This window comes from Nanorana parkeri, unplaced genomic scaffold, assembly GCF_000935625.1.
Source record: "Nanorana parkeri isolate BGI_ZX_2015 unplaced genomic scaffold, ASM93562v1 scaffold353, whole genome shotgun sequence".
NCBI classification, from domain to species: Eukaryota; Metazoa; Chordata; class Amphibia; order Anura; family Dicroglossidae; genus Nanorana; species Nanorana parkeri.
The window spans coordinates 1,169,014-1,192,127 of record NW_017306621.1 but is presented as its reverse complement, the minus strand read 5'-3'; the positions used below and the strand labels follow the sequence as shown (position 1 = coordinate 1,192,127).

Genomic DNA, 23,114 nt, shown 5'->3' with positions numbered 1-23,114 from the left:
TATAGTGTTGACGTTATCCACAGAGCTTTCCGGAGAACATTCTGCAATTGACTTTGGTTTCCACCTCTAAAGAATTCAAAATTTTTGTGCACCTTGTATACATACTGTATGTGTCCCTGCCACAATTGGGGGGAGCCATTTATGTACCAGAGTGTTTTTACATTGTGGACAGAACTTGGAGCACCTGGAGAAAACCACTACAAACACATAGTGAATGTATAAACTTCATGCAAGTTCAGTTCTTGGTGAGATTTGATGCCCGCACAAGGTGCTGCATGGCATTACTGCATTCTAGCCACTACATGACCTAATCTTATTTTACATATAATACAATGCGCTGGATGTTTTTAATGATTGTTGGTCAGTTTCATAGGTTTTCTAATTGAAGAGCACAGCAGCAGTTTTTTTCCTTTTTCTCAAAACTTTATATGGTCTGCCTGGACTCCATGAACTCCTTCCCTTGTGTGTGTGTATTTCAGCTTGTACTGTTGAACTCTGCAAACAACAGGTTTTTTTTCCAAGAGAACAGTTATGTATAGACAGGTAAACATGTGAAGAGGAGCTTGGAGCTCCACATGCTGACTGGAAAGATCTAACTCACAAATATTCTATACACATTTACATTTTTGGTTTAGCTCTGAAACATAACAAAGAAAGAAAATATACACAAAAAAGCGATTTGTTACCTTCAACAAATATCCTTGGGGCCTCTCCAAGAAAATAAACTACTGTGTGAGGCTATTTTTTTAAAAACAGTTTAGAAGCTTCACTCAATAAATTGTATGAATAGTCATTTCAATTCAGTTCAAATATCCAATCATGCAAATACCTAATTCCTTTTCACTTTGAATACTCAGTCAGGTGCAGATGAAATAGGTAAACAGGAGTTTCATTTTTGCATGATTGGATAATTAGAGTGAATATTTACATTATTTATTGAAGATTCTCAAATCCTTTAATAAGTCGGCCCATAAATCTCTTTATAGCTTTTTGTAATTCTTTTTTGTAAAATCTCACCTGCACGTTAAACACAAGACACATAAGAAATAGACTGAGGAAGATAGATAAGCTGTGAAATGTATTTAATATTACTGTCATGCCAGCCTGTGTAGCTGGAAATGAGCTCAAGCACCTGTGTATGTGTGTGCATGTACTTGCACATAGAATTGTGCATGGTTGTATGCCTCCACACATCTTATGGAGTTTGCATGGACATGCATGGGTAGATTTTGCTCACAGTAGTGCCCAACAGGTTATTTAAGCTGAGACCTGTCAATCTTCAGTGGTGGAAGGTCTTCAGTAGCACTTCATTGATCACTTCTGTGATGCCTGCATTCTGACTCTGTTGATTCCTGTTACGGATCCATCATGTTCCTTGACCCATCTGCAACTTTTGTTTCTCTACTTATCTGTTCTCATATCAACCCTGACATGTTTTACCAACTACAAGTTTTGCTTTAACCCTCTGGTATTTCACTGTTTGCTAATGACTGAACTGTTTGTGACTCCTGTCTCTGGCTACTGACTTGGCACTGTAACACCCACCTGTTGCTGTCATTAGCTTGACACTGTCCCACCCATGTACTACATCTGGTGGCCTCTTTAAACTCTTTGAAGTTCCTGTGATACCAACATCACCCACCACCACTAATGCCACTCTATTATCCCTACACTCTCTGTCTCCCTATTCATTTGGACTGGAACATTAAGAGAGCCCTTCCTCATCATCTTAGGCTCCCTATCCAGTTATGTGACAAATACAGAAGTCCAGCTGAATTTGACTAACTACTACTTGCTAGAAATTGACCCTAAATCAAATAGAAGATGATGGCGAGTGCATTACAACACACCATAACAAATATATGCACATGCTGTGTCTGGATGTGAAGAAAAACTGAATATTAAGTAGCAGACAGAATTAGGTCTGTAGTAACCATAAGACCCTCATGGGCCAGGTCCTGGGGCTACAGGGTAAGTGGGGCAAGAGAAACTGTTTCTTTTCATTTTTATGGCCATCACTGGACAGTGGTGGGTAAATCCTGTTAGAAGTCATATGACTGTCACCCCAATTATGAACCTCAAGATGTAAGCACTCTCTTGCCAAAACCAATTGTGACAAACAGTGAATCATCCTCACTGCATGTGTTGCACGTTGTGGTAATCTCCATCGGTACATATGGAAGTGTTGAGTTTCCTTTATTTTAACCCATAAAAAGAACTGCATGCCGAGTTCATCAGGGCTTAAGCACTTATCAAAATATCAAATTGGGTTGGGTGATTCAATCTACTCTAGGAGACAGATGACAGGATGGGTGCCTGTATCTGCAGCAGAAGGGGTTAAGTATAATGTAACTGATTCCTAACATAACTCCTATACCATATTTCACTACTCTGTGTTAATAAACATGCAACGCATACATGTTATAATCAAAAAGGTAGTTTATAAAGGTTATATCTAATGATATATTTAAACCTTTAAATGTTGTGTATCCATAACATACTATATATCGAAATGTGTTTTGTTTTTCTTTGTTAAATTGAATTCCCTCCCAGATATGTCCCTTTTATCAATGGAGGGTGTGACTAATAGGCAACAGCAGGTATATAATGGCTGCTCTCCCCTCTCCATTTTGTTCATACTACAAACTAGATGGACACACACTTATGGTGAATGAAAGATGCTGTAAGCCTATACCTGGCCGTTTGGGTGCTTCTGCGCATGTGCGTGGCCCTATCTTTCGCATTTGCGGGAAAGGTGCGCTAACGTGCATGTGTGCGAAACGGAACATGTGCACAAAGACGTGGCGCACAGGAAATTATGTAGCTTCCTTGAATAGATGGCCCTATTTAAACTTGCCAGTTCTATGGATCATTGCTGAATGGTCTTTCAGCGTTTGTGTGTGTTCCTGTGTTTCTGCCTGTTCCAGTATTCTGCTGCCTTGACCCGGATCTCCTTTGACTACACCTGACAGCTGCCTGCCCCTGACCTCATCTTGCTCCCGGACTATTCTTCTGCCAGCCGCTTTTGTACTTCGCTGCCCGATCGGTGTTGACCCTGGCCTGCCTGACTCCGTCCTGCTCCAGCAGTGTTCCTCGTTGTCCTTCCAGCTGCAGCCACACCTGCTTCCTGCATCCTTGGAGACCAGCTTCGGGAGTTACTCAGGCACAGTGCCCTACACCCTCTGGCACCAGTCTCTACTCTCAGGGGTGTGGGACAAGAGTTGCAAAGGAGGCCTCCTCAACTACTTGGTTCTCTACCAGGTACATGATAGATGCAGATGATGATCTAAATCTCAGGTATCTATGGGCTTTTATAGCTATACCCACATGGCTGCCTAAAACCAGATAAGTTTCATAATTACTGACCACATATGCTATGTCACCATCAGGGTAGGTGACTACTTTACAAACAATTCTGTCTGTTTTCCTACTAGAAACTACTGGTCACAGCCATATATGTGGAGGCCCAACTGATTGCTACATCTATACTCCTATACCTTTGTACAAGCTCCTTTACAACATACATCCTGGTAGGTTTGTTTGTTGTTTTAAACTTATTTAACAGCTTGTCAGATTGCCCTTGGAGATAATGCTGAGATTACTCACTGCCCAGGACATTGCCATTCATTTCAAAAACAAAATAGATCCAATTCGGGATCAGATCACCACTGTCCAATCATCTTCCCCTATTAGTGTACCAGAACCACCATCACACTTGTTACTTTCCTCTTTTGACCCTGTCACCACAGAGAAGGTTACAAAGCTTTTCTCTGATAACCAATCTCCTTACTCCCATTCACCTCCAAACTCATAGAATGCCTGATCTACAGCCGCCTGAACCGCCACCTCGCTGATAACAACCTTCTCAACCCCTTACAGTCTGGCTTTTGCCCCCTACACTCCACTGAAACTGAATTCCTAAAACTCACTAATTACTTACTGCTGCTTTTGACACTGTTGACCACCCGCTGCTCCTCAAAAAACTCCACTCGCTTGGCCTACAAGACTCTGCTCTCTCATGGTACTCCTCCTACCTATCTAAGCACTCCTTTAGTGTCACCTACAAATCTAACTCCTCCCCTTCTCTTCCTCTTTATGTAGAGGTCCCCCAAGGCTCTGTCCTTGGACCTCTTCTCTTCTCTATCTAAACCTCCTCCCTTGGTCAGTTAATAACCTCAAAATTCAAAATATTAACCACTTACAAAGCCATCCACAACTCTGCCCCCGACTTGTCAAACTAGCTCTCAAAGTATCACCCTGCCCGTTCCCTCCGCTCTTCCAAAGACCTCCAGCTTTCCAGATCCCTCGTCAACTCCTCCCATGCTCGCCTCCAGGACTTCACTAGAGTCTCTCCCATCCTCTGGAACTCTTTACCCCAACCTGTCCATCTATCTCCTACTCTGACTGACTTTAGGTGATTCCTTAAGACTCATCTCTTCAAGGAAGCCTATCCCACCTCAAACTAACCACTCAACCATCACGTTCTCATATAATTCATTCCCACACAGCTACCTCCTCTTGTATCACTTGTCCCTCCCTTTTTGTTTGTTAGCCCTCAGGGGCAGGGCCCTCCTTACCATCTTGCCTTCATGATATTCCTCCATTCCTTTAAATAGTGACAGCTTCTCTTTTAGACTTTCAGTTTCTGACTCTAACAGTATTTTCTTCCTTTTTTCCTTCTAACCAGAAAATCCAGCAATTCTCTCCCACAGAAACTGAAAAAAGAGAACCACTCCTCATTAGATTCTGCATCAGTTAATCCATTATTCGGTACTACTTCCTACCGCATCCTCTGTGGTATTAAACCTTTACACCTTTACATGTCCTACCAATAATTAGATTGCTCTCAAAAAAAATGTTTGAACATCCCCTCAATATCTTCTGCTTGACCAGTGTCTTTCTGTGTAGAAAAACATCCTCTACATTTACAATGCTGTTTTTGAAGAAAAAAAACACACCACACTCTTAAAAAAAAAAAAGAAACCAAAAAAACATATAAATGTGTGAAAATGATAAAGAACATGGTTAAATGATCGGTCCCAAAATTCTTGGCTTTTTTACTGTTTGGTTATTCAGCAGCCACTGGAACAGCAGGGGAGAATCTCCTACCCACGGGCTGAAGGAGAAAAAAGTTCACACTGCATGGCCAGCTTTAATCTTATAATTAAGACATAAAATGTATCATGTAATTACTAAATCAGAATATAAAACAGACTATAATATTGTGCACAGCAGATGTATTAAGATGTATCAGATGTAATAGGCAGCAAATAGTTTTTTTAGGAAGTGATATCCATATTCCATGATTACAACAAGAATTTATTTTAGAATATTTAAGTTTCTCGTTACAGCACAATTTTCTTTTGGTTTATTGAGAGATTTTGTTTAGGGGTAACAGGGGCTGCAATAAGTATGCAGTGTAGAAAATCTATTCATGGCTTTTTTGGGAGAAGAGTGTCATCTATGCAGGAACTCTCCCAGAACTGATGTGCTGGGGAAGATACATAGATGACATTCCTTTCAGCTGACACAGAGATGAGATTTATTTGCAAGAATTATTTGACAATTTAAATAATAATTATGTAATAAAGTACTTTTGCATGGACAAGGAGTCTATTAATTTTTTGATCAAACTATTTTTTATTAAAGACGGTTTTGTTCCCTGTTGGAGCTGTCACCATTCTCAGTGGATTGATAATATACCATGATGGCAATTCACTAGAATTAAAAGAAATGTAATCACTTAAATTATTGTTGTGAATCTGCCAAATAAAATAGGGCATTTTTTTCTTCGATGGAAAAGGGTTTTACAGAAGTGTCTAGCCTATAAAAATGGAGGAAACCCATCTAGGAAAAATACTGATTTTGTTTCCACAGTTAATGGAAGGCCATTTAATATTAATACATCTATTTGATGTAGAACACTTATGCATTTGATAGAATTTTCATGTATGCTTCAATATGATAGCCATACAACCAGAACTTTGGAGACCCACAATGGAGGAACATTGGAGGAACATTTGCAAAGCAATAAAAAGGGTCTTAAGATTCACAAATTGTTGCATTTTTGGGAAATATCATAATAAGGACCCAAACAGTTTTACATTGTGTGGCATTGATCAAATAGATACTGTACATCTGGATTGGGATCCAATTTATTAAAGGAGGTCTTGCAAAACAAAGTGGTTAAATGTTATTGATATGCTTGCCCCTAAAGGTTTAAATATAGAAATGGATGTCAACTGTTTCATTAATAACTTTTAAGGGGAGTGTTTTAGTTATAATATGCATGTGCTTAATGTTTAACACATGGTAATTAAATATAGTATAGTAGTTGTTAGGATGGTTTACAATGTTTCATGTTTTATATATTCATGAATTATTGTTTTTTATATATATATATATATAATGTACATTTTGTTTGATATAAGCTATATATACTGTATATGTAGTCCCCATCGCCTTTTGTGGAATGGCTACTAGAAATGTAATGTTGCCAGAGCTGTATTCAGTCTGGGGAATTATAGTTGGCATTTATCTGGTTAATTCCAGGTGTTCTAGCATTGATTGTACCTGCCTGAGTGGAGTGTGACTCAGCTCCAGTGTGGGGAAACCAATGGGAGGACATTATGAGTGTGTGTGTGTGTGTTTGGCTTGCCAGCCAATCATTGGTGGTTTCATGGCCAGTGGCCCATGCTGGGTGAGAACATACATACCCAGGGGAACTGCCATGTGATCAGTCTGGTTCCAGCCATGTGTTATTCCTGGTTGGACTTCAAATCAAGCCTGCCCCCAAGCCTAGGCCTGGGAGTTTGAATGCTCAAGTGCGGATAATGTTTTGCTAGGCGTCTGGAGGAGGCCTAATACTAACTGAAGTGGAGAACCAGGGAAGCTGATGGCTGCTGGAGGTGCCTGAAATGGAATGAACCTCAGGAGCAAGTCTGGTGTTTTTCTTACTGAAGATCTCATGCCCATCACTCTTCAGCTGTAGCTCACATACCCATTGTCAGCTTGTGAATATATGTATTAATATGTTGCATATGAATCTTATGTGTGAAATGTGAGTCTTATATACCCGATGTTTTTATTGTTGAGATATGCATTTTATACAGTTTTTATTATATTTTCTATATAATGAGATACGTCCAGCTTTATGGCGGGGTACTTTATTCTCTATGTTTTGCATTTTGTCAGCAAGTATTTAATATAAAAAGCTGCATATAAAGAGCGTGGTGATTCTCTTCCTCTTTGAGCCCCTGAGGAAGTCTCAATGACAAAATGTACTGGGCAGGACAAACAGAAACACATCATCATGCATTAGGCATCTATCCTGGGGAGAAGCCTGTGGCAAGTGTTGTGAGCTGGGGTAATATCTAATTGCTGTTATATATAGTGGTCAGATTATCCCTCCTGTGCCTTATATATGGTACTTTTAAATGCATGTGTTTCCAGAAGCACATAGAGGTGGACAATGTTTTTAACGTACTTCTTTCTGCCTGAGGTACCTGGCTAGCACAAGAAATGAAAAGAAATCAATCCGAGTCACAGGTTCTAATCCCAATCCCCCAATCTACTTGAAAAGATGAGTTTTTAATGCTATTAGTTCCTATCCCAGCATCAATCACCAAAATTGACAGTGAAGGAAAATGTTTTCAGCGGAGAAACAGCCAACAATAACAACATGAAAGAAATGTTTTACCATTGTTGACACATTAGCCCTAATAAAGTCAGTTTTCAATAAAGCCTTTGTCAGGACCAGCTGTGGACACACACTGTCAAAGCAAATAGTGACAGATTGTTTCACCTAAAGAAGCCGCCGTTCCCCTAAGGCAAGCACGCCTTCCGGTACTTGGATGCCCCCAGGACTTAAACTATATGCTCTGAACAGGTGATGCCCCAGGTGCTGAATCAAACAGAAGGAGAAAGACGCTATCGGAGCATAATCCAGGGACAGGCCAAAGTCAGAGCTGAAGACAAACAAGATTTCTAGACACAGGATTGCAGAGACAGCACACAGCTTGTATAGTCAGAACTATCACAGGCACTGGGGAACAGGCTGATGATGCTCAAATAGGGCGCCACCAGCAACAAGGCCAATCCCAGAGCAGGAGGTGTATGGTTAGATTAATTAAGCCACAGCTGCCTAGACTAGTGCTGCAGCCAGCAAGACACAGGATGATTAACCCTTGCCAGTCAGGGCTTCAGCCAGCAAGGCACAGGATGATTAACCCACGCCAAGGCACAGGATGATTAACCCACACCCAGTGGTGTATTTATGTATTTGGCTGCCCAAGGCAAGCCAAGCTTCGGCCGCCCTCGGCACCTCACTAGCACCCCCCCCGGGGGGGTTTAACTCTAGTCGCAGGCACCGATTACAAGCCCGCCCAACCCCCCCTGGGGGATTACTACGGACGGGAGCCGGACAGCGCAGCCGAGGGCGGCTTGCCTGCTCGTGGAGGGCGGCTTGCCTGCTTGTGAAGAGGACGGATGGAGCCGGACAGCGCAGCCGACGGATGGGATTGTGACTCGAGAACGAAAAGCAGTTTGACTACGGCCGCCCCCCAGGAAGGTGCCGCCCTAGGCAAACGCCTACTTTGCCTCGCGGTAAATACGCCCCTGCCCACACCAGTCAAGGCTGCGGCCAGCAATATAGCCTGCTAGAACTACACAGGCTGCCTGACAGCCTTGCAGTATTGACTGACTTAATTAAGTTATATCTCTATAGCACATTTCTCCCAACTTGGCAGAACTTAGTAGAATATCATACTGGGGACAATTTTACACAGGAGCCAATTTACCTACCAGCATATCTTTGTGGGTGTGATAGGAAACAGAAGCAAGCACGGGGAGAACATGCAAACTCTCGGCTTTTAGCGCGGCTCGGCCGAGCCAATGCATATGCGATCGGCTCGACCGAGCCGCTCGGCAATGATCGGGAGCTGTACGGGCTATTGTGAATAGCCCATACAGCACCCCCTCGGTTCTACTGAACCGAAGGGGTCCTGGGGCCGAAGCTAGCCGAAGGATCGGCCGAAGCTACGGCCAGATCCTTCGGCAGCTTTGTGAATAGACCCCATAGTGTCCTGACCAGGACTCAAACCAAGAACCCCAGTGCTAAAAAGCAGGAGTGTTAACCACTAAGCCACCAATTTCCATTACTTTGCAATCCAGCAGCATACCTTGGGGAAGAAGGAAACTCAGGAACTCCAGAGAGAAATTGCAAGTAAATCATTACCATCATCTCTACTTTTGCATCCAGTAGATCTGCCCTTGATGTATTTTGAATATTTGCTGCACTACTGCATCCTGGTTTTTACTTTTACTATGATAGCCACATGACTTGACCACATGCACAAGATGTAGAGCCTATCTCGGAGAGTTGCATTTTTTCACGTGCCTAGAACAAACTAAACTGCAAATACGATCCTCAAAAATGCACAAAATATTTAGCCGTTTAACATTTAAAGAACTACAATTCCCAGTAACTTCAACAGTTACCAGCATAGCTGTGGGTTGTACTTTCTTAGTTGCAGACCATTAGGTTATATTCTAAGGGCCTGTTTACACTTCTCCATTGTGCATTGTGTTAAGGCATCCGATTAATTTTGAATAAGCTGTCAACACATCGACTAAAAAATGGACATGCAGCATTTTTTCCCCAATGCAGTGTACCACAACACATGATAATACATTACTGTGCATTGTGCTGCAATGCATGTGCTTCAGAGCTGCACTTCCACAGTGCATTGGGATGCCATTCAAAATATATGGCATTGCATTGTGCCACAGCACAAAACGTACGTTACGACGTACAACACACCTGATCGCAAACATGTGTTTCAGCCCTGACCGAATATAACTGGTTGACATTATACAGTGCACAGATTATACTTGATCTTTACCCCTGTAATCAGCCTTATGCACTTAGCAGGATTATCTGCAGATCACCATGGGCTCGAGGGTTTGAATAAGACAAGGACTTCCATCCACAATGATATCAGCTGTACAGCCATTTAAAGGCAGTGAATACAACCTTTCATTAGAAGAGTATGTGCACATGGGCATCTTTATTTCTTCACAAACAAGAAGCAGGAATAAAACTGAAAGGGTTATATTACTGCATTTTTGTGCTTGTTTACGCAACCTTTAATTTGTTTTCAATTCTTCTTTGAGACAATGCTTTCCATTTTTTTCATCCTTCATACCATTTTTCTAGTCCTTTTTTAATTACTATTAACTGCAATAAACTATAAATGTCAAATACAAAAAAGGAATCAAAATGAGTACAAAATGGATTGAAACTGGACGTGCATTGCTAGCCACTGGCTACAGCATAAAAGGCTCAGAAACCAGAAAGGCCAGCAGGAGGAAAACCGCAACACGTTTTGTTTTGAAAACGTCCTAATGCTAACACTATGTAAAGAAACAGGCAAATATAAGAAGATTAAAATGGATCATGTGTGCCTTTCTGCACATACAAACAATGGAGTGATAAAGTGTAGGTTAAACTTCATAGAAACATGTTACTTTTCTTTTTTCCCCAGCTTGACCAGGAGTTATATTAAATTGACGTATTGTCCTTATGCTGTCAGATCTCTTTACATTAGATGTAGCACTGTAACAACCTGATATATTCTTTTTTTAACATGATAAAATTCAGAAGCATATAGCAAGTTAATAATATTGAGTGTATAATTCTGTACTCCCTATGTTTCCTATAGGGTTTGTGCTGACAAAATGATACCAAAAATGGCTAATGATGCTGCTATTTCCATTTTCCTTAAGACCAGATCTGATTTTATTTAGAATCTTGTGATATATAAATAGCCAACACATTTTGGGGGTTCAAAGGGCCCCCTTCGTCAGGGCTTGGTAAAATGTATACTGGGCTATTATGATTGGAGGGATCTCTAAGACTCATGTTAAAAGAGTGTGACACTAAACTGCCAATATTGAGCTCCTGGATACGAGTTGGCTACTATAGGTAAAGGCATGCTCTTTGTGTTATGCTATCCATTTTGAAGAAAGGTCTATGAGTTGTTGGTAACCCTCAGATGATTTTTCAAGATTATTCATTGAATATGCAGCAACATGACCTGTTCAGTAATACCAATAAATCATAGCATAGCATAAATTATGTGGGATTGCTCTTTTGTATTGCATGTGTATACTGTATATCAGTGCAATTTTCAACAACTACAGGATGATATTAACATGTAGCATAAAATACACAGCATGCTAGCAACATATGGTAGAAAAAGCAGTCCTGCCCCTGAAGGATAATTAATGCTTTTATACACATCTAGTATTACAAGGAGGCATTAGGAGGCACTGCCTTCTCAAGACATCTAGTAGGGGTCCTGTCACCCCCTCCCCCCATCATATCTTATATACAGCATTTCCTAATATTTCATCCATAGTAAGGGTTCTCTCCTTTTAAAGATACAATGTCCCCCAACAATCATCGTCCTGAGCCAGCTCTGGTTTTAATATCTCTTCATCTTTCAGTTCCTTACTCTAGGAAGGGTTTTGTGTTAACACTAAACCTGGCTTCCTGTTACCTGGTAATCAAAATAATCTACACTGTGAGCTCACAAGACTTTCTAGGCTAGTATGTCCTAGAGTGCGAGAAATGGGTGACCATGAGTGCAGATGATATGCCCTGTCACATCAGCACAAGGAATTAAAGCAAATTCCAACAGGAATCCTTGCACGTGACATCAATAAAAAGTGCCTTTAGCTTGAAGGATCAATGGCTTTACTCTCCATAAGACTCAGATCATTTACCAAACTTATCAAACTGCCAATGTAAAACAGATGAACGATTTGTACACTTTTATAATATTTTTTTTAATATAAATATACATTTTTATAATATTATGTTTTTGTGGTTTAACTTTGTGTGCACCAAATACCTTTGTAATCCAGACATTACCTTGCAAATTTAGCAGTGACATCCAGGACTGTTGTTCCGGGAAGAAGGGGGGGCAGGGGAGGTAGGGTGTTGCTATCAGTTTATGGCTAATAGTTGGAGTTTGGGTGATATCACCTAATGCTTGTTCCGGGGAGGGCTTGTTCCAGTTGACAGCTCTTGTCAACCGGGGACATCAATGAGCTGTGACAGGGGGCAGCCCACCATATGACTCAATGAGATGCCATTTGAGGCAACCAACTCAAGCCGCCTCATTATAGGGATGGCCATGGTAATATCATCACCTTGCTATGCCCATTATAGGGATGGCCATGGTGATATCATCATCTTGCTGTACATAGCCTATGAAGTCAGCAGAGCTTTGGGAAGGACCCACCAGGCCCACCCACTACAGGCTGACTGCAGAAAACTACAGGAGGGGACCGATACAAGACCAGTCATCTAGCGCAGCAATGACTGGTCTTTATTACAGGAAACTCCTGCACACAGGCAAAGTTTCACTCTGGATTACTTTTCTACCTTTCAGGTATAGAAGAGCATGTGACTTACTCCCCCTTACTTATGTAGCAGCATTGGTGCTTGGTGATTGGCTGAACTCAAACATGCTGGGGTGGGAGAGAGTCCTCAGCCATCTGACTAGAGTGTCTTGGAGCTCACACAGGCTAACTTCCTCAGAGTTTAATGGAGCAGCAGCAAAGTGAAAACTACAGAGGCAGACATTAAACAAAACCTGTTATTTTGCCTTGCATTGAAAAAGCACAGGTTTACTTAATTACTTTGTAAAGTTAGACCTAATGTAGTATTTTGAATCTATAACTGAGGTCCCAGAGAGTAGGATGACATACTGATCTAAACTAAATAGTAATAATGTACGTTGCTTTCTTTAGGAGACACTCAGTTTTCTGTTGTATACATATTCTGGGGCCTGAGGTATCTGTACACGATGGCTGTAGTTATTTGTCAGACTAGAAAATGTTGTATGGGCCCTAACAAGTGAGAACACAAGGCCATCCAGATCATGGCACCTTCCGTTTATATTAATCATAATAAGATGTTTGTTTGGTTTGGTGATCATTCTGGGACTTCAAGAAGACATTTAGAGAAAATGTTCTATGCAATAGACAAACTGGTCATATTCCTTACTGCACATCCACTCTAGACTTTTAAGGATCTTGTTGACATAATGCATGATACATTCTGCTTTTACACTACCTGGGCAATGCCTGAGGGGTCACAGTGAGGGAATTTGCTAATAATTCAAAGCGATACTGCCAAGATACTATATTTTGCATTGTTTGTCATGATAATTCAGATCATTAGCGAACTTTATGCACTGAACTCAGTTAGTGGATGTTCTGGTAATATAACTGGGAAAAGAAAAATACTCATACATTCTACTATCTAACTTTGGTTAAAAGAAGCAGAGGGACAGAAGTGTAAATGTAAAAAATACTAGAAGGGACCAGTTTCTGCAGGTTCCTTTAGAGAAGAGATGGGAGCTCAGTGGTGTCTGAAGGAACAATTATGCCCCCATTGGAGAGCATAGTGGACATTGGAACCAAGACTTCTGTATCTGCATAACATTCATAATGTGTGCACTACATCGGACCCAAAATGTAAAATGGCCTGCTTAAGTAACCTCCCCAGGCAGTTGTGTGAGATTAAGTCAGCAAGGTGTCTTTCCCATTCAAGCCTCTGCAAAAATTGAGTGGGATGGTTGTGTCAGATGTGCTGTATAAATCTTAGTATATATGAACATGTGTTACCTGCTATCTTTTACTGAACTACTTCTTTCTTTATATGTAATTTTAAGCCTCCTAGAAAAAGCTTGTTTCAACCTGTCATGCTGTTTTGTGTTTTCCGAGTATTCTAGCTGAACACAAGTTTGGAACCTGCAAACCCTTGCAGCTAGTCTAAGTAAAGTCATGAAAATTCATCAACACTGTCATGTGCCATGACTCCTATCCACGGTTCTGACACGGTTCATACGGTTCTGAGACGAGAATAGAGATGGGCCACCTAAAATGCAAACACATCATGACATATTGTAAAGCCATGTCACTGCTCTTTAATTTACTGATTGCTGGGCCTTCAACTGGTTACTTTGATGTTAATTCCATGCCACAGCAGATGTGGCTAGCCCTGATGGTTCATTCAACAGTTTTATCCTCTTTCAGGGTATTCTTGTCCTAGAAAATTAGTTCTCACTAGCTGTTTATCTGGGTCTGGAGACCAAGTAAGAATGCAAAGATAGAAGGCAGCTACTAAGGTCTAACATAACAACTACATTTGCAGACTATGTGACCTAGATCCAATTAGGCAGAACCTTACACCAAACAGTTGTTGTTGATAAACTTGAAGGAGATTGGGCAATCAAATCGGAACATGATTAGGCAGTTTATGTATCAGTTATTGGTAAAGTCAACATATAGGCAAATTGTTTACTAGAAAAACAGGTGAAATAGCTGGCCATACATAGTGCAATCTGATATATTCCCTTTTAGAACATCTCACATCTATGTAGTAACAAGGACCTGTCTGATTGGATACAAACTGAATGAATTGTTTTTGTAGGCAGCCCTATTACATAATTTTGGTAAATCCGAAGGATAATGTACAGAGATTGTATATTCTGATTTTAATGTTTATGGCTTAAAGAATATTTAAAGAGAGAGATTTTCCTTGACTTCCTGTCTTGGAGACACAGCAACCAGTGAAAGGAAATATCTGCAAAGCGAGGAAAAATCTCTGCTTAGTTGTCACCAGGAAGAGTGACCCCATTGGAGGATTTCCAGTTACCTCCTGGTAAGAACTATACCATTTTGGATCTCCCACCACTTTCTCTCCCGCTGACAATGGTCATCAGGGCTAACAGAAAGGGTAAATCTCCTAAGCATCAGACATAGACAGCAATCAAAAACCAACAGGAGTTCTAACCCTTCCCCACTCTACTCATTTTTTTAAATAAATTCTTTATTGAACAGTTTCGTAACATGACAACAAACAAGGGCGGTTGTGTCGCATCTTATCACAACAGAAATACAGAGAACTCAGATATTTGTAATAAACTGACAGATCGACTACGGCATTTCTAACATTGATCGCTCGACTGGCCTTCGCGACCGCGGGGGGTCATGCCAGTAGTTGTATAGGTTGCATCTCCACCGTGTGCGTGCCAGAAGTAATCCTTATGACATTTTAGGGTCTGTCAGGTGTGGCGGGGCGTCCACATTGGGATTACCGTAGCGACCTCTAATGTAGGTCGGGTTGGGGAGGAAACATACAATAGGTGGACAGGGGGTTTGGGGACGGGTGGAGTCTGGGGGTCTTACCTGCCCAAACGAAGGAGGATATCGCTGCCTGAAGGGATCGGAAGTAAGCCCGAGGGATTCGTATTGGTAGGGCCTGGAAGGGATAGAGGAAGCGTGGGAGGACGTTCTGTTTCACGACATTACACCGACCTGTCCAGGAAAACGTGTTCCTGGACCAGCCCTCTAGATCCAATTTAAACTTCAATAGCAGAGGCGGAAAGTTAAGACTGTATAGTTGGGAGAGATCACGGGGGAGTTTTACGCCCAAGTATTTGATGGCATTGGGGGCCCAATTGTACGGGAAGTTCTGCTGAATACGGGATAGCATACGGGCTGGTACTGTCAGATTGAGAGCTTCCGATTTTTGAGTGTTGATATGGAAGTTGGCCAGGTCGCCGTATTGGCGTAGGGCACACGTCAAATTGGGTAGCGTGGTGTCTGTGGAGGAGACAAAAAACAGTAGGTCATCTGCGTAGGCAGCTATTTTATGTTGGGTGGATCCTACCATGATGCCCCTGATGTCCGGGTGGGCCCGGATGGTGCGCAGTAGAGGTTCAAGCGTCAATGTGAAAATGAGGGGGGAGAGCGGGCATCCTTGCCGAGTGCCATTGCCTATGGTGAGGGGTGCAGATAGGATACCGTTGACGCTTACGCAAGCCGTGGGGTTAGAATAAAGGGCTAGGATCCAAGATAGCATGCCCTCACCCAACCCGACGTGCTCCAGGGTGAGGCGAAGAAAGGACCAGTCGACCCTGTTGAAGGCCTTCTCCGCATCAGTCGACAACAGTAGGTACGGGGAGGCCTTCGACCGGACCGAGTGGATAATGTTAAGGGCCCTAATAGTATTGTCCCTAGCTTCCCTGGTGGGGACAAAGCCTGCCTGGTCCGGGTGGATCAGGGAGGGGAGATACGGAAGAAGGCGCGTGGCTAGGACCTTCGCAAAAAGCTTGATGTCCACATTAAGGAGGGAGATGGGGCGGTAGCTGGGACATGCCGTGGGGTCCTTATCAGGTTTAGGGATCACAGTTATGTGAGCCGCGAGAGCATCCCTGGGAAGGGTGTGCATCTCTCGGATCGCATTCCAGGCCGCAAGCATATGGCCATGGAGTAGAGTGGGAAACTTTTTGTAGTAAGCGAGAGTAAACCAGTCTGGACCTGGGGCTTTGCCCGTCTTGGTTTGTTTGAGTGCTGCCTCTAGCTCGGCCATGGAAATCGGTTCATCCATGGATAAACGGACCTCGGGAAATAGGCGGGGCATGGTGGATGCCGTCAAATAGGCACGAATGCGTCAGGGCCGCAGCGGACTGTGGGCCCGGGATGTTATAGAGGGTAGCATAGTAATCGCGGAACGCTGCGGCTATGTCCTCCGACAGGTGGCAAGGGTGACCCCCCGGGTGTTTAATTACCAGGATAAAGGTTCGCGCGCGCTGCTGGTGTAACGCTTGGCCGAGGTAGCGGCTACATTGATTACCGTATTCGTAGAAATGCCTGCGACACTTGGTGAGTGCGGCTTTGGCCTTGTCTAAGCCAAGTGAACGGAGGGCTTCCCGGGCTGCCTGCAGCTGAGCCAGGACAGCTGGGTCACGATGTCTTTTATGGATGATTTCCAGGGAATGGATCTGTGTCAGAAGTGCGGTCTGTTTCTCCAGTCTCAGTTTCTTGCATCTAGCCCCGAGCTTTATGAGGGTCCCCCTAATGTAGGCCTTATGGGCCTCCCACACCATGTACGGGGAGGAGTCCGGGGTGGAGTTGAGATCAAAATATAGACGCAAATCACCTTCGATCTCCTGGAGGAGTTCGGGATCTTGGATAAGCGTTTCATTCAGTCGCCAGCGCCAACCGCGCGGGGGCAGCAGGGTCAATTCAAGGGTCAGCAGGATTGGGGCATGGTCCGAGTAGGTAATGTTCCCAATCTCCGTGGTGCACACCGATGGCAGGGCACCATGAGCGACTAGGAAAAAATCTATACGTATGTGTCATGAACCAGTGAGTGAAATGAATAATCCTTAGTCGTGGGATGCTATATCCGCCACACGTCGGCCAGTTGGTGCGAATGGAGTAGTTTCCGCAGTCGCCGCAGGGCGGAAAAGGGCAGGTGGGAGGTCGGGTTGGTGGAGTCAGTCTCAGGGTCCATGTGTAAATTAAAGTCCCCCCCCAAAATTAGGGTGCCCTCCCTGAAGTCATCCAGTGCGTTCAGAGCACGCTCAAGGAAGGTAAGCTGTCCCTGATGAGGCACATAGATGGTAGCCAGGGTGACCCGTTGGGAGCCGATCATCCCCTTCACCATCAGCAGTCGCCCCTCCTCACCCGCAGACACCCCGAGTAATTGCCACGGTACCGACCCAGATATCAGCACACTTACTCCCTTGGATTTCTTATCTGGCGAGTAGCTATGGTACACTGCTGAATAGCGACGGTCGCGAAGCAGAGGGGCCCGCCCCTCTGCAAAGTGGGTCTCTTGGAGGAAGGCCACCTGAACTCTCTGGCGGTGTAGGTCATTGAGAACCATTTTGCGTTTTTCGGGTACATTGAGGCCTTTTACATTGAGGGAGAGGATTTTGAGGAAAGACACGGCTCACGTTAGGTAGGGTAGAGGGGATAGGGAGGGAGGGTACAGACACAAGAGGAGGATGGGGAGGAAAGTGACAGGGACGATGGGGAGGGAACGGTGTATTGGGAGGGGGGGAGAAGAACACCGAGGGGAATTGAGGCTAAGGCGTGAACCGAAGTTCAACGTCCCAATGGCCCTGAAGGCACTCTTGGGACCAATTAGTGGGGGTAGCGAATCTACACCTAGGCGGAGCGGTGCTCCGTGAAAACCACCTGTAAGTATATTCAAAACAACATTTCAGACATTCTGTATAACAGTAATTGCATATAACCTGACCACCTGACATGGCAGATGACCGACCCTGTGTCGTGGAGCCTGCAGGGCTCGGCATAGGTCCTGGAGGGGGCGGCAACTCAGTCCTGGACCCCCTGGCACCAATTCACACCGGAACCAGTGGCAAACGCTCGGGATTCCGGCGTGCAACCCTCCCCCGACACCGCGGAGCCGCCGCACGGCTCCCCGACAGCGGGTAGACCGAGACGGCATCGCAAGCAGGGGAAGAGACCCTCTGGCATGTAACAAAAAACAAAAACAACAAAAAAAAAGACAAGCCCAAAGTATGTCCTTACAACTTATTGCGCCAGACACTCTACTTGATTGTCCCCTGACCTTAATGGAATAAAGTTGCTAACTATTTTATTTGGTGTGGCGCTTCATTTCCTACATCTACTGTGTTCACTGTCGAGCCACTAATACTGTGGAGATCCTTTGGCTTGCCAAAGCTTTAGCCACAACACACATATTCATTAGCCACAACACACATATTCACAGTTGGATGATAAACCGCAAGAGAATAACCACACTGGTTCAGGGCTTTCTTTCCATACTTCCAAATATCTAATGGAGTGGTAGTCTGTTGTCAATAGAATTTGTTAGATGGTTTTGTACTTACCTATTGCTAAGCTTCCTTAACTGCCATCTCTATTCTGTCTTCACCACCTAGTGAACAAGCCTGCCTGGGATTTCACATTATTCATTTATACATATTAATGAAAAGTCCCTTAATGGGACTTTTACCGGAAGTCCCATTAAAGAAGCCGGGCGGTGTGTAATGACTCACCACCCGGCGTCCCAATTAGCCATGAAGCAGGCCAATGGTGACGAGAGAGCATGGAGACAGAGTCATTACTTGTTTCCTGAAACCGGAAGTTCCAGTATTGGGATAGGCATCGGGAGCATTTGGGCGAGTGCGAGTACTGGGTATTGGCACAGATACCGATATTAGTATCGGTATTGGTGCATCCCTAATTTATTAATATCAGCTGGGCTATGCATAGGATAGATGACATCTGTGCAACAACTATGCAAATCTTTTCCTATTCTTTGGACTACCAATGACCATCACAAAACTGAAACATGCTCACATGAGCTCATTCCCTCCTTTCAGCCCATCTAACTCATGCCTCCTCCTATTCATTAATTTACAGAGCCAGCTTTCTTACTACAAGTCTGATTTCAGTTTGCATCTAGTGTGTGGCAAACTGATATAAAGGCACATTTTAATGTATCTACACCAGCTGAAAATTGAAAGGCATGGCTTTTGAAGAACCAGCTAAAGAGTATTTTTATATATTTGCCTGCTGCATATATTTGTTTCCCTCCTGTATGTTGTGTTGACTTGACAAGACAAGTACTCCACCTATTTTGTTTTTCATTTTAGTTATGTATGACCCCACCTTCCCCATTGCTATTACGGGTAACAAGCACATGTTTTCTTGGCAGTAAATGCAGTACAGAGATATCTCTGTCCTCATAACACCCTTAGTACTCTGAAATGTAGATCACATCTAATCGTTGCGAACATTTCGTTACAGACAGCAAACAACAAAAAGATCCCAAAGCTATGACTATAAGCCACAGGGCCCTGGTGCAGGGTTCAAACCTTTAAAATCTCATACTAAATCCTTGAACAGCTCCTTGAATTTAGCTCTAAAGTGCTCATTTTCAATAAAATTGGTTGCAGATTTACATTTACACTGTTTACAATGAGAGTAGAGAACAAAAAACTGCTGTGAAGGAAATCCAAATCCTGTACACATGATTTAAAATGATGACAAGCAGTAGCAATATGCTTGGGGCACCCTCATGTCATGGGTCCTAAAGCACTGATCACTTTTGTACTTGGTGCCGCCATACAAGAGTCCTGGGTATAACCAAGATGGATGCCAGACAAGGTGAGTGATGACATTTCACAATCTCATTTCCAGTCAACACATATATAGTGATAATACAACCAATGCCCCCTTAACTTACATCATAACATGAAGCTGAAGCTTTGTAAAGGCAATATTCAGTGAATTGCAAAAATACCTTATGTAAGTTAGGTTAACTTTGTGTAAGCCAAGTGCCCTATTGCCCTAACAGACTTTAAAAAAAAAACAAAACAAAAACATAGTGGAGGACACCAAGGGAAACATTTTAACTCTGATGCCTGAGATCTAATGCATGAACTAGATAAGTTGTTAATAATTAATGGCATAGCAACCGGGTATCTAAAATTCCAACCACCGCTGGGCCCATGGTTACATAAGGGCAATTTAGATCACTGTTTTTTGCTACCTATATTTTGCCAATAGAAGGATTGTTATGATATTGGATTGTTATGATTATGATGCTATGAGAACATTTACTTGAAGCACTGCAAATACAGTAGATGTTGTGGAACTGTGATTTGCAATGAGAAATGTAGTTATGCTGTTATAGAGATCTGCCCTTTTGCTGTCTAAAGTTTTAAGATAGCAGCACTAGGGGGATCAGTTAATACAAAAATATAGGCATGGTACATGTGCATTCTTGATGTTCCCGGACTGATAGTACCCTTTTCTAGACTATTAAAATATTCTGTGCAAGTACTTTAATCACTTATATGTCAAAATGGAATTCAACCAACATCTAGTAAATATCAGGGCATGGAAGATCTGCCTTAGACAAAACTTATTAAACCAATCCAGACCTAAAAACACGACTCTTTCATCATGTTAACAAGACATTCACTATGCACTTTTCTATGAACACTTATCCCTTTCGTATATAAAGTAGATATGAAACAACTATAAAAGCTGCTTTTCAATTTCCATCTTTGTTCTAGACCGATCACCTACCTTTTTCACATCAGGTACATTGAAGGTCTTCTTTGTGTGAGCCACCCATCCCACAATACCAATATCTAAAGGGAAAACAATTTCACCTTCTGGAGTCACCATATTATCTTCAAATTTTGAGTTCTTGGTGACATTGAAGAGCCTAGTAGCCAACTCTGGTGTCCCGTTCCGAGATCTGTATATGAAAAAACTACAGTAGCTAGCTTGAAGGAGAAGTGCTAGCCTTTGGAGGACTTTATGAATGGCTTTCTCTAGGTTACTAACATCTTCCATCTCCTTCAACACCTCCAGCAAAATGTCAGCTTCCTCCAGTTTTGCCAACTCTTGGAATGAAACTCCATCTTTGAGGTTCTGCTGTTTGTGGTTAAACAAAGATGTTACAGCCTCGCTTCTTAACTTCTTATCAAAATATTCCTTGGCAAACTGAGGATTATTTTCCAAGTATTTTTCAACATCTTCTTTCTTCAGATCCCCCATCTTCTTCTTGATTGATTCTCAACAATGCATGGCTTTTAATTTCTATTAAAATGTGTAACTATTGACCACAAACTTCATAGCATATTGGTCATTCTATCTTCTACACACGCGTGTATCTTTGAGAGCTTACAAAACCTGGCCAAGCCTCTTGAAGTCTGACAGAAGGCACTGGCTTAGTGTCTTCTTAGTGCGGGATTCTGAAGACAGCTAATTAAACAGATGTCAGAACACTAAACCCCTGGTGTGCTTTTAGCTCCTAAATCCCAGAAGAATGACTTTAGACAGAGCAATCCATTTTTAGATCACAATTCTGCTCCCATGTAAGGTTTCCATGTAAAACGTGCATCTTGTCTTCAGCCATTGTTTAATTCATGAGTTGCAGTAGGTGTGGTCCCACAGCTGACTTTGGTATTTGTGAATGGAAGATGTAATCACATATTAGAAAGCCAAATCCTTTAACAGAAGGAGGTTAATTGATCATTAAGACCTACATTTTCCTTTGTGCAAGGCCATTGGTTTACCCACATCTACCATATGTGAATCCACCACTGTACCTGAGACTAGGCTGTTGCAAAAGTTCAGGTAGGCTGTGAACAAGACAAAGAATTCAGCAATTTAAGTAAGGTGGAAGATAACTTATTTAGCCATGATGCAGCAATGTATTGTTTTTCAAAGGAAACCTTTCCTAAGAGAAACATGGAGTAGTCATTGGTGCCTGATCATTTTGCAAACACGTGTAGCTGTAATACTGACCCTATGGCTTTGAATTTAAGTCCCACGCATTTTTGTCTCTTTATGGTCCTGAACCCCCTGCATGTTACGATTTGTGACACCTACACGTGCCAGTGTTCTTTACTGGCAGAGCTTAATAATAGCCACACCACTCCCCACTCACACAGACATTTATTGTGGAAGAAGCTAGGGGGTTTATAACACTAGGTCTGCTAGTAAGAGCTGATTACTGAGAGCACTGGCTTTAACTGGGTGCCTATTAGACTGCAGCTATATTTAGACATGCTGCACAATTGCTGTAACAGGAAGGTTGAGGTAAGTCTGCCAACATTTTGGTTACTTGTACAATGTCTATCTGACTGCATATCTGTTATGACTAATCAATGCTTTGAGTCACTACCCTGGAACAAGCATGCAGATAATAACTTCTCTCAGATAAGAACGTTCAAAGGTAGGTTCGACAAAACATTTAAGACAAGGAATCCCATTTATTTCTATGGCCGCTGTTCACACCTGAGTGTTTTGTTGCAAGCAGAAAAACGCCTGTCGCTGGAAAAAGTACATGAGCTACTTTTTAGCAGATTAAATCGCATTTTGTCCCATAGACCTCAATGGAAAACATTGTGCGACAACACACTCAGGTGTAAACAGAGGACTTAGAAATTAATAGGGTTCCTTGTCTTTAGTGTTTTGTTGTGCTTAGCTTTGAGCAACAAAATGCCTAGGTGTGAACGGATTCTAAGGAATGCCCACCACCTGAGACCCCGCACAGCCCACATTAGACCTAGTCATTAGTCATTTGTAGGTGATAGTGATGAGGGGTGGTCTTTGCATCCAGTCAGCGCGCATTATAACACACATGTTTTTTGGAAAATGTTTAACAAAAAGCAGAGGAACAGTTTACATCATGATGAAACAGAGAAGCAAATATTGACACTGAGGCACCATGA

At 42.7% G+C, this 23,114-nt stretch overlaps 1 protein-coding gene across 1 annotated transcript in view; it reads right to left on the bottom strand.

Annotated features, from left to right (window-relative positions):
- The window catches only part of PDE6C (phosphodiesterase 6C), a 68,446-nt gene extending 47,014 nt beyond the window's left edge, over nucleotides 1-21,432 (bottom strand). The window contains exon 1 of the mRNA XM_018558680.1: nucleotides 20,956-21,432. Coding sequence (XP_018414182.1) covers nucleotides 20,956-21,432 — 477 coding nt within the window. The remainder of the gene's footprint in view (nucleotides 1-20,955) is intronic.
- Nucleotides 21,433-23,114: the final 1,682 nt, after the last annotated feature.